The sequence below is a fragment of the Corvus brachyrhynchos genome, unplaced genomic scaffold (assembly GCF_000691975.1).
Source record: "Corvus brachyrhynchos isolate BGI_N302 unplaced genomic scaffold, ASM69197v1 scaffold68, whole genome shotgun sequence".
In the NCBI taxonomy this organism is placed as follows: domain Eukaryota; kingdom Metazoa; phylum Chordata; class Aves; order Passeriformes; family Corvidae; genus Corvus; species Corvus brachyrhynchos.
In genome coordinates this window covers 563,676-576,377 of record NW_008240039.1, presented here as the reverse complement: position 1 = coordinate 576,377, position 12,702 = coordinate 563,676, and the positions used below count along the sequence as shown (strand labels likewise).

General features: G+C 39.3%; 1 protein-coding gene and 1 long non-coding RNA gene across 2 annotated transcripts in view; one reads left to right on the top strand and one right to left on the bottom strand.

Moving 5' to 3' along the window:
* The first annotated feature begins 236 nt into the window (after positions 1 to 236).
* On the top strand, positions 237 to 2,697 carry LOC108449079. The gene is made up of 2 exons (XR_001865181.1): positions 237 to 558; positions 2,619 to 2,697. It is a non-coding gene; the product is annotated as an uncharacterized LOC108449079 (long non-coding RNA).
* Positions 2,698 to 3,911: 1,214 nt separating this feature from the next.
* The window catches only part of LZIC (leucine zipper and CTNNBIP1 domain containing), a 21,215-nt gene continuing 12,424 nt past the window's right edge, over positions 3,912 to 12,702 (bottom strand). Inside the window, exons 6-11 of the mRNA XM_008641150.2 lie at positions 12,164 to 12,305; positions 10,963 to 11,098; positions 9,812 to 9,910; positions 9,056 to 9,151; positions 7,206 to 7,287; positions 3,912 to 6,256 (exon numbers count right to left, since the gene is read on the bottom strand). Coding sequence (XP_008639372.1) covers positions 6,198 to 6,256; positions 7,206 to 7,287; positions 9,056 to 9,151; positions 9,812 to 9,910; positions 10,963 to 11,098; positions 12,164 to 12,264 — 573 coding nt within the window. The 5' untranslated portion in view covers positions 12,265 to 12,305 and the 3' untranslated portion in view covers positions 3,912 to 6,197. The remainder of the gene's footprint in view (positions 6,257 to 7,205; positions 7,288 to 9,055; positions 9,152 to 9,811; positions 9,911 to 10,962; positions 11,099 to 12,163; positions 12,306 to 12,702) is intronic.

The window sequence follows — 12,702 nt, the reverse complement described above, 5'->3', positions numbered from 1 at the left end:
CCCGCTGTGGCACCCCGCGGGCACGGAGCCTCTCCGCGGGGACAGACGGGTCACGCACTCACCTTGGGAAACATCCTCTGGAGGGACGCGGTGGCGAGTGTCCCGGAGCTCGTGCTGTCCCTCCCGGTCCGGGGCAGCGGGACCCGCCGGGCAGCGCAGCTGCTGCGCTGGGGCCGCCCGAGATTCATCACAGCGGCGTCACAACAGGGTGTGGGGCCGCTCAGTAACCCTGCGCTAAGAAAGTTAAAGACACTGCAACATTCAGTACAGCTTAACTCAAGCTAATTCAGCCAATACAGAAAATGGCAACCTCCAACTGGAATAAATGGTCATTTAGTCACTGAAGCACTCAAAAATAAAGTAATGCTTCACCTACGTAGGGCTGAAGGAGAGTAAAACCGCAGTGAGCACAGAGAGGAATTAGTTAAAACTAAAAAACAAAGAATACAGAAGCCACCAAAGGCTCTTCACCCTGCTCCATCTCATCTGCATTACGGTTTCCCACTAGGTTAACAGTAACCCTGCTTCCTTACAGTGTGCATTGGTGAGGACAGCAAGGTAAGTTCCTGGAGATAAAAATGCTTTGTGTTCCAAGTGTTATTTAATAAAATGCATGTTTTCTACTCGGCATTTAAGTTAATTGCATAAAAATAGTCACAGTAATGAAATAGGTGGCACTTCCTTTAACAGCTTGCTACTTAATGACATCAAAGCCTGATGCCACTGAAATCCAAACCCTACTGCCAGCTAATGAAGGGCTTAACATAAAAGCCTCCACAAAGAGCAAACCCAAGCCGCTGACAGGAACAGGAATGGTGCAAATGTGCTGGGATCTGAGATCACTGGCACATACCCACAGCACAGCAGGCAGTAATGATTATTAATTATTTAAGAAAAGAACATAAGAGCTCCAGCATAAGCTGAAAAAAATATGCAGAAGCATTGCTCTGGGATCCTCCAGTTGGATTACTGTTAATTAGCACAGTACATGAGTCTGAGGGAAAGATCTAAAAGCATCTTATGCTAGTAGGAGCATATAATTAAGCCATCATTTGCATCCTTGCAATAGTATGAATTTCCTTACTGATAACATCATGGGCACAACACCATTTTATGACTAAGTACTGTCTAGCTCTCCTAATTCAGCTGGCTGACTGTACAGCAGTGCAATGCAATCTTACAGATCATCAATTTAACATCCTGCATTTATTTAGAAAGGGTTTTAGCAGGGAGAGATACAGCAAGGCTTCCTCTAGCCTAGGAGCATTTTCCTGCCCCACCTCAGTTTATGCCTTTCAAGCTTACCGAGATGTTTAGCTATCAAGCAAGGTGACATCTTGCCATCAGTCACTTGTATCATCGTAAGACATGATGGATGCTCAAGAGGACTCTCAACTATGCTAGTTCTGCAAGAGATAGAGTAAAATATTGTTCATGTTTTATGGGAATGCACAGGCCCTCCCAAAGCAAGCAAAAGGTAGAACTGCACTTGATCAAATCTGTTACCTTTCCAGTCATCACCCTGCTTGACCTAACCCTCAGCAAGGGAATGTTAAGAAATTTAATTATCTAAGGGTTAAGTCTAACATTTTTAGAAGTAGTGTATAAAAACTTGATATTATTTCACAGAAATCTATCAGATTAAATGGATTTATCTTTTCCATAGCTTCTAACCTTTTGTTTAATGAGGCTGCTGTTTATTCTAGTAAGCCAAAACTTCATGAAATCTTTTCCTCCGAATCCCTACTTGACTTAGAAAAATTCTCTCAATTCACCCTGTCCTTCCTGATGTCCAATTCTTTCTTAATCAGCTCTGAAATTCATTTAGGATTCCTTCACAGCACAGCTGCTTCCACCCTCCAAGTCCCTCTGTACTTGCTGGCATCCCCCTCTCATTAAGGGCTTCCAGCAGCATCTGCACACACAATCCCTGCTTTCATCATCCATGATTCAGCCACACACAACAATAATAAAAACTCTTTCTCTCCAAGATGTGTGTGGTACCCAATGAAGGACTTGTTTTTAGTTTGGAATCTCTTTTTCTTTTGTTGATCTTTTTTATGTCAGACTTAGTCTGATAAATCCATCAAAATCATGCTCTGATGCAGAAACTGTAGTGTGTTTCCTCCAAATTAAATGCAGTTCAACCAGTCTACTCTTTGCATACTTGGGACACTGTAATAAATGATGGAGGGCTACAACAGTCAGTTGAACTTTCCATGACTAGGGCAAGCACAGCTTGTGTTAGAATATACTAGAAAATGAAATGGTTCAGCTGCCTTAGTTACAAAAATTAATGTTTCTACAGTCTGTACAGTGAGGAAGAATGCAGAGCTATTTTCAAAGGATGAACAAAAAAGCCCGTTAATGTACGAAAGGCTATGACAATCTCTTTTTGTTAATCCAGGCTTAGTTTGTGTGGCAAGAAACCATCTCAGCTGTGTATTTTATTCAAAACCAGACGTGTTCCCAGATTGAATTTGGTTTTACACAGTTGCAAAACACACTCCTTTAGAACAACAGTACAGAACTTAATTTCCATCTCCACCTTACAAGGACATTAAGTGAAAAATCTAAAGAAAAGCTATTTACTCAGACATTACCATCTCTGTCCACAGGGTCTGCGGGTGGCTTTGCCTGATGGATTCCAGCACATCTGCGACCATTACTGACCCATTTCTGGAGGGATGTTGAAAACATTACCAAGCAGCAAACTATTATGATAGCAAGATAAAAAGAGATGTTCCATCACTAGTACTCGTTTAAAAGAGAAACCTGCTGTTAGAAAGATCATTAACACATTATTGTGTTAAATTAGATATTTCAGTGCACAATACAGCAATGCCTTACATATAGTTATATCCACCAACCTTATGTCTGTATTTCCTTTTTTAAGGCCTTATTTTAGAGAGTACTTATTCTGAAACATTTTTATTTGTCCTGTCATAGTGTCAGGTACTTTAGGCCACCTTTCCAGATGCCCCTAATATCAGCAGCTCCCATTTCACTCAGGTGGGTGGCTTGGGTGTTTAAAAGTTACAGGAGAAGAATCTTGAGCTACATAACTCCAGTAATTCTCCCCTCACCCACACGTAAAACCCTATTAAGGTAAAGTTAAAAAACTTTGCTCGTAGCAAGACAAGGTGTCATATTTTCCACAACTCCTGAAGAAAAACTCCAACATGAGCACCCCCTTCCTCTCCTGTGTGTAGCTAAGCAGACAGAATTCAAATAAGAGTTTACTCCCCAAGAGAAAAACCTTCCCCAGAACTCAGGATAATTTCAAAATTATGGAAGTGGGGAAACTAAGATGCCTGCAGGCTGACTTCTATTTCTTTACAATGTAAAAATTATATTTATCCTTACATAGGAAGGGAATTGCCCTACTGGAAACAAAACCAAATGGTTCTATGTTAATTTGTCTGCCATTTCAGCCACTAATGATACAGCTTGAACTGCCTGGTCAGTAGGTTGTCATTAACACAGAGTTCTCTGACAAAATGAATTTGACTTTTACAGGCAAAGTAGCATGAGAAACTAAGGGATCTCTTAAGAAATCTTGTATTTTTTCTTCAAGACAAAGAAAACTTGCTACTTTTCCATTCAAGATCAAAGAAGAGAAATAACACAAGGAGACAAAGATAGAAGAAAGAGAGACAGAACATTTGAAGCTTCAATTTTCTAACACTTTTTCTTTCAGATCAGTACAATCACTGAATTCACTCCATAGAGAAAGAAGATTAAAAAAGAAGGTTATATACAGCCAAAAAAGGACTCTGGGAACTCTGCTGATGTGTTTAAAGCTACTGTACTTTACAATTCTTATTTCAGAAGGAAAATGATAAACAAAAAACAAAGCACTTCTAATCTTCAAAGCAATGTATGATCAATAACAACTTCACAGCACTCGATATTTAAGGATCATAATCTGTATTTTACTCCAGGAAAGAAAGATGTGTACAGAATGAGTGATCTGCCTGGGTCCAACACTGAACTGGGGATGGAACTCACATCACAAACTTGTTTGTTAAACACAAACCCATGCTTTCATTTAGCAGTTGTTCTTTTGTTATCAGTTTTTATTCTTATAATGAATAGATTATGGACTTTTTTTCCTGCCCCTGCAGAAACATTTGAGATAGTGGTGAAGGTACATCCCACGATTATTTAGCAAAATGTTTAGCACAACACACCAATTAACTTACTATGCCTGAAATCAGTCTAACTATTTCAAGAGGTTACTTAACTATCTGCAAGGGTCAACACATGAATAGCTTCACATCAGCAGCAGCTTCCTTGTTTAAATCACATTTATGGTCAGGGCATTCTGTAGGACACAGCCAGTCTCTGGGTAAAGCTCTGATTTCTGACCCTTCACAGCTTCTGAGAAGTCTGACCCAGCACCCTGAATCTTGCAATCTTGGTCACTAATCTCAGTCTCCTCTTTGTCAATCTAAATCACCAGAGATCCTTCCAAGAGCAGAAGCGGCCCAACATTGGAAAGATGTTCAGTCAAGGATCAGTTTAATAGGAATGTTACAACTGCCTGCAGTGCAGAAATTTGCAAAAATCCTGAAATATTTACAAACCAATTTTAAAAAGCTTCTCCTGGAAACTTACACCTCTCAAACTACAAGGAAAAAGATTTCCATGTCATTGTACTGTAAACTTTTTTTGAGTGCTGAGAGATTTAATTTACATAATAATGCTGCAAGCAGGCTGGGGGTGTATGGGGAGAGAGTTCCTTCGTACCAGTAATGAGCAGAAAGGAAAAGAAGGCAGCTCCAGTCCCCATGGACTGTTTTGTTTCCCATAATTTCAGAGTCTAATAGTGCCTTTTAATAAGCTGCTCTCAGCTATGAAGCTGCAATCAGCCTTTGTCAGAGAACACAATGCTGCCCCAGACAGGAAAACAGTTCTGCTGGAATGGACAAAAGACCCCACACCTCAATAAAGGCTTCTTAAAAACAGGGAGAAAAAAGTTGCATCAGTGAAAAACAAATTATGCTGTCTATACCATGTATCCTTTCATTTCTTAAATGCTAGATTTCAAAAGTGTACCTATTAAAGCAAAATACAGTCTAGAGACACATTTTCTAGTCTACTCCAGTCCTAGTTTACAATTAGAGAAACTTGCTAATTTATAGGGTATTTGTGCCCTCTAAGTGCACTCTAAATGATGATTGACCATGTTAATTTTCTGTTTATAGTGTATGCTACCCACTTAGTCTCTGAGCTAAAAATTCAACTATTTGAGATTTAAAATCCTCCTATGCCAAGTTTATTCAGGATCCAGTGGAGACACAGACCCTCCCCTCTCCATAGCATCACCATTTAGACTGAGCAACGCTTGCACTGATCACAGAACGGGAGCTTTTCCCCCCCTTTTAAAACTTGTTTCTCCTGGCAAGCTATTTCATGCCACCTCTGAAATAACAGCAGCGTGCAGTTATGCACCAGAGCTGAAGGAAGAGCCACAGAAAGAGCATCTCATTGCCATGTCCTATCAATTCCCTGTCCTTTCAATACACAAGGTTAAATTACTCCAGAAGCCTCCCCACAGGGCTGCCATTGTCCTCAGTCAGGGCTGGGACACAAAGTGCTCATTCATGTGCACAGCAAACAAGCAGCCAAGGGCCCGTGATCAGCATCCAGGCTCAGTTTGGGTCTTCTGCAAACAGTTTGTAGGAAGATGGCATTTCAATAAACTACATCCATTTTCCAAAGCTTCGATGCTTTCCTAGCACAAACTACTTAGTAGGGAGTCCAGACAAAAACCTAAGACAATGTGAAGAATCACCCCAAAAAAATCATCAGGACCACTCCTTAAAAAGATCTGCTTGCTACAACCACATGCAAAAAGATTTAAGTTTTAATAGTTAGAGAAATACACATTAAGAAAAGTTCAAAACAGCTGACTCTTTCCAAAGACAGTCATACCATGCTTTTGTTTTAGAGTTCCACTTAGTGTTCAGCCTCAGAGCTTGTATTACTTAAAGGGTACAGACACCAAGGTTCCAAAGTGCACTTAAGGCTGTTTACTTCATATCTTCTGGTTAAGGACCCAAGAGTTTTAGAACTCGGGTCTTTTGTTTTGCTTTGCTTTTATTCAACATGTTAGAAATAGAAAAACCAAATGCAGTATGACCAAAATTCAGTGCTGCTGATAACTGGAGACACAAGCCTCACGAACCTCTTCATCGTTTCGCCTTTTCTACTTCAACACTTGCAAGAGCAAAGACTTTGTCTCCAGATCCTGAGGGGGAAGAAACATTTGAGTAAGTATTAGTAGAAATTGTGAATTACCTTATATACAACTTAAATCAAGCAAAACATTTCAGATAAAAAGAAACCAAACCTACATTGTGAAAACTACAACACTTGAGCTAATTTAAAAAAAACCAACCCCACACTGGCTTGCCAGGTCTAGAGCAGCCATGTCCTACTGGGCCTGGCTGGGATGGAGTTCCCTTCCCCCAGCTTCTCTTGTAGAGCTGGGATTTGTGTTTGTAGCTGGAATGGTGTTGGTAACACACCCGCACACACACAGAGCTACTACCGAAGTCCCCTTTTGAAGGAGAGGGTTCTCTCACCTTGCTTACACTTGAACGGAGAGCAGAGCTGAAAGGTAGGGCACCCAGACAGTTTACTTGTACCCTGACCTAGTCTGGCACATTCCTGCCATTCACAGCTCTTTCATCCCACTTCTAGCTACTGCTACAGTGAACTGTCATGCTTATTTAATGCCTTTTATAACTGAACTCTTGATCTTGTCGACACAATCAGAGGTATGACAATCATGGCGGGAAGAGTGCTTTAAAGCTGTATTTTGATAATGTGCCACTAACTCCCAAATTCTTTGCATCAGGCAGAGGAAAAGACTCTCCTGAAGAGAGTCATTAATGCAAAAAAGATCTGTGTTTAATTGTAAGAGCAGCATCTCTGCTTGAGACAGACCATTCAAGCCTTCAGTATGATGGGCACCCTTGGCATTTCATGGATGTTTGGCATTGGATTTATTTGCTGTGTTACTTTTTCCTCATGGATAGTGGATTAGAGTTTCATTGTTAATAAAATATATATTAACATTTCAAGGCATGAATCTCTTGTTCATATTTTCTCTTTCATAGGAGAACCAGATGTACTTCTATTAATCAGTGTTCAGTGATGCAAAGGAATCAGAAGTTATGAGAATGAAAACTTACCAAGGTCAGTGGAGACTCTCTCAAACTGGCTCAGGGCTGTACCAGCATTTGTTGACAAAAACATCTCATCATCCCCAGTGAGCTAAATCAAAAAAATGCCACAACTGTGAGGTTGATACCTTAACTGCGCATATTCCCACCATCTACCTGTGCATCTACATGAGCTATGACAGGTTACAGCAATGGTCCATTTGCAGTTTTGAAGTGGCAGTGTTATCTACCATGCTGAAACCTAAACCAAAAAAAAGCAAGCTACTTCCCCTAGCACTGAATTTTCCCTCCCTGGTTCCTGTCAGCCCAGGCAGGACAGCATGTGCAGTGTCAGACATACCTCCACATGCAAGCTTCCAGCTGATTTCCAGGGATCATTTTTTATGAAAAGGTCACACTGTACCTGTGCAGCTAAACTATGCCAAGGTGTCAATAACTTTTTTGTCACATGGTCAGTACAACAATGAACTAAGATCTAAGCTTACTTCCCATCATCTGCTGAGGAAAGCAAAAAAAAGCTGTCACTGCCAGCTTTGACCATGGTAAGAGCCAATGACCTAGAAATGGTTCTCTTCCTTTAAAGTGACATTTCCCCATGTATATTTTACTTTTATGTATGTGCTCTGATGCCTTGTGACAGATGCCCATAAAATATTTACAATAATGAAGCAGTAACCTACATTTGGAAGGTTCAGATATTCTAAGTTAAAAGTCACTCATTTAATTAGCCTCAGATACACATCTTTATTACAGCAAAGCATGTGTGTCAAACTGTTCACAGTGTTTGCATCAGTTTATTTATTAGAAATATAAAAATGAGGTACAGACATTTCAGGATGATGTTGAATGAAGGAAAACATATTACTTACCTGGCTTTGTAAGCAAGCATACAGCTACTCAACGTTTTGCAATACTGTGCAGACGAACATGCAATATTTGCTGTCATTGCTCACTCACATCCAGAGCAGATGTGAAACTACTGTCCTAGCAAGCCCTCTGTGCAGCAGGCTACTGATCATTTTAAAAGATTAAGAGGATAGGTCAGAGTGTGGTGAAGTAGCTTGATACTGTGATCCAAGGAACTCATTCAAGAGGATTAGATACCTTCATGCATTCAGTTCACAATCTTAACTAGCCTTTACATATTTTCAAAACATTTTTTTCCTCTGACAGTCAAGCAATAAAATATTCTGAGGCAAAGCCTTTGCTTTGGAATCTACTTGGACTGCAGCTCCTTTAAGTACTGCACTGGATCTTTTCCATTACATTCCTTCATTTCCTAAAAAAGCTTAAGTATAGAGATACACAGCAACCCATTTTCTTCATATACCATCCACAAAGAGAAATAACTTCTCTTCCTCCCCCTGGTGGCAAACCCAGGACTTTTTCTGCCACTTACGGACCACTGGGGCAACAATCAGTTTATCACTCATCTCTCCAATTTCTTTATCTCATACCCAGAGGTAGGTATTATTGACACGATAAAAGTGAAGCTGGATACATGTCAGAAGTCTTGAATAGTTCCTGATGAATTGGTGGTAGTTGGCCAGTAAAAGACTTGTTTTGTAGCTTTCATAAATATGATCACCTTGTACCAGCTGGTGTGTGATTCATGCATACAGCCCACCAAGGGAAACATTTAAAAGTAGAAACAGCCTTACAGAAAGGTACAAAACTATTTGATACATGTTCAGCTTCAGAAAACTTGGCATTTAAATGGAAGGATGTTTATGTAATATAAAAGCAAGCTGCATTTTATTGTTTGCTTATAAAATTGTAATGTCTTATTTTAATTATTTCTAATTCCTCCTAAATATGCGGAAAACTCTATTCACCTGACTATCACACCAACCCCTTACCTTCTCACCAAGCTTTCTGAGGGCAGTCAGGATTTCCAGTTTCTGTTGGGTGTACAAGTCTCGTGGCAACTTCCCAACCATTAAGTCTCTGTCCATCTGCACACCAGGGGGAAAAAAAAGTCAAAATAGATAAGCTTCCCACTATTTCACCCAATACAGTGCATGAGAAATGCAACAGCCTAAAAATATCATTAGTAATCATGGACCCACAGCAGTAAGGGACCTCTGTCCTATCTGAGGTTTAAAAGATGTCTGTGAAGTTTTTCTGAATGTTCAGCAAATACTCTTTACCCCTAACCTTAACTTACTTGATTTCTCCAAACTTGAATCTCTTTTTATCAAATAATGATAATCATTTAAAATTATGTATTCACACATCACTGGTACATGAAGAAATCACATTTGATTTCACTTTATCCAGATCTTCATTTTAGATCTCTGAAACATCAAGTGAACTCTCCAGCCCTCACTACAATCACAGACTTCCTATTTGCAGTTTCCTCAGTTCACCCTGCTAATCCCATTTTTGCTTTGAAGCAGGAAGATAGAAGATAACTCAAGGAATACACATGGTTGTCCCCATTACCTCAATAAACATTTAAAACTGAACAAATTCTGAAAGAGAACTTCTCCATCTCTTTCAGACTTTACCACCAAGTTTTCAAGCACACTCAGTGCTTTCCTTGCAATCATTACATACTTGAATCAGTCTGGCTCAAATAAACGGGTTTTTTGCAGTAAAACAGAATTCTTCACCTCTGCCAGCCTTGTCCTCAATTGCCTCGGCTGCTTCTTTGCAAACATTCTAATCACTTCTGGAGTTTTAAACGCTTGGCTGATGGCTGCTTGTATTGCCTGCAAGGAAAAGAGCAAGAATGACCAGGACTAACAGGAATCACAAACTACAGCTGCAGGATGAGATTAATGAAGGCTGGAGAGCATCGTTACTATCCTCTGCATAATTTGATACAGCTTTTTATCATAACCATGGAAGTGAAATTAAAAAAAAATATATGACCTTTATGGAGGGCTTAAGGAATCCTCTAATTAGTGTAACTAGACTGAGAAAGAGCTGTGAAACTTTTCATTACTGTCCAGGTCTTAACTTCTACTCATTTCCAACACCTTCCTTATACTACCACATCACAGTTTTAATGCCCACACTGATGACTACAACTCTTCTAAGGGAAAGCAGAATGTAAATGATGAGGCAAACATCCTACTGTTATTCGAAATCCTCTATGGATTATCAAAATTATCACCATAGTTATCTTTGGACAAATCATGATCTCTCTGAAAACAAGACCCTAGAACATAAAGTTCAGAAAGAACAAACCATTCTCTAATTAAGCATTTGAAAAGAGAGAAGATATATCAGAAGTCTGGAAGTCAACATAAAATGAGACCAATAATATAATATAAATAAATATAAAATATATAAACATATAATAATATAATAAAAGAACTTCAAGTCACACAGTCATTCCTAAAGCCTTTTCATCTGGACTAGTATGAATCTGAAACACAAATCAGTAGTAACAGCTACCTTATGCCTTCTAACAAACAGGCATGAACTCTATTTCTCATGATGCATATTATCCTGGATTGTCCCCCACACCTTTTATATATTGCATTATTTTACGTTATTTTCTAAAATAAGGGATCAGATATATTTAGTATTTTAGGTCCTACAGTGTTATGACTGTAATTCATCAATGAGGTTTTTTTCCCTTTTAAAATGAAGACACCTATCCAAGTTTTTTACACATACAGGTATATTAAATTATAAAAAACATTAATTACATAGATCTAGATTTCACATAAAAATTATAGTGAAATGTATCTATTCACTGTTTCATCGACTCCAGGCAGAACATGAACTTTTCTTAGCAACACATCATCCTTACCAGTTGCATCCCACTGAGCTCATCCACCAAAGTCATATCTCCAGACATAATCTTCTTCAGGGAGTCATTGAACTCACTCAGCTGCTCTAGAGTTTCTTTTTTGGTCTCTTCGTACTCATCTGCATCCAATTCCTCTCTGAAGAGGACCCAAGAAGACACATTAATTCACAGGATTTAACCTGAGACATCACATGGAGCGAAGGGCACACCATGGAGCTCGATTCCCCAGGCAGCACTGAGGTGTTCCCATCTCTGCAGACTGCTCTGCTCCGACCCCTTCAGCTCTTATCCAGCCCATGTGTGTGTAGTTTGCTTGGGTTTGCACCCCTCCCAGCCACCTGCGTGGTTTGTACAAAGTCACTGATAATAAAAAAAGCCCAAATAATAAACAAGATACCTCACACCTGAAGCAGTATTTAAAAGTATTTTTGGATCTCAACAAAAATACGCAGTGAAATTGTCTTGCTCAAAGCTACAGTGAATGAGATTATCTTAGAAGCCTATCTCCTCACCCAAAGCCATCCACTTAGGAATAACTGATTCTGCAGTCTACACCTTGCCCAATTCCCAGAACTGCACTACCACCCCTTAGCAGTTCTAGTTGTTCTTGAAAAAGATACATACTGCTTGGACAAGTTAGAACTAGAGTCAGAGAAAGCATCTAAACACAGGGTGTTTAAATGCAAGTACTAAAACAGATAAAAGCCCAACCGTCTTGATAATTCACTGTCTCAAACTGTATCAACCCACAGAAGACTAATACAAAATCACATGAAAAGTTAGACAAACTAAAAAAGAAAACAATGCAAAAACACCCCAGGCATCCATAATTATAAGATAAACCAAAAGAGCCACAAAAGCTATTTGTTCACTGCTATTAAAAATCCCATAGAAAAATTGTGATTTTTGTGAACAGCTATTAGAAGTTTAAAAGTCACACTGAAATATAACATTCCAAAGAAAATATTGAGTATTTCTGCTTGCATTTTTCTCAGATATATAAAACAATCTTAATAGAGGTTTTTAAAAATAATTTTTACTGACACCAATATCCTACATAATTTAAAAACAGAAAGCCACAGCAAAACACAAAAATAAATACATCCCCCCCACCCCAAGATTTTTGAAAGGTACCACTTTCTTCTGCCAACCACTTAAGAAAAATACTACCATATAAGAGGAAAGCAACTATTTTTATTACCTGCATTCTTCTAGATCTTGAAGTTGCTGCATTAATCTGTCCAACTGCTCCTCCAAGTTTTGTTTTAGTTTACTTGTCTCTGTTGTTCCTCTTGAAGCCATTTTCTGTTTTCACATGAAAATGTTGTTTTTACATGACACTCCTAAGAGAAAGTACATTTTATTGTTTGTACCAACAACTTAAAACATATTTTAAATGTTCTAAATGTGAAAATGATGCAATATCTTGCTGATGGAATGTTTAATCACAACACCCGGAGATCCTTGCAGTGGAAATAGAGAAATGCCAGGCTGGGTGTACAGGATTATCTTCATAGTAAGAGGCGGTTAACCAGGGAAGTAACTCCAGCACATAAAACCAAGCGAGTGTCAAACCAAGTAGCAATTACTGAAATACAGAGGCCCCGCTATATGAAACAATAGATTCGACTCTTCACCGGCCCCTTGGAACACTACTCAGGAGATAACCCGGGTGCAGGTGTCTGAAGCGCGCCAGCACCGCAGGCAGCACCGCCGGCTGCAGAGAACCAGCGCACGCCA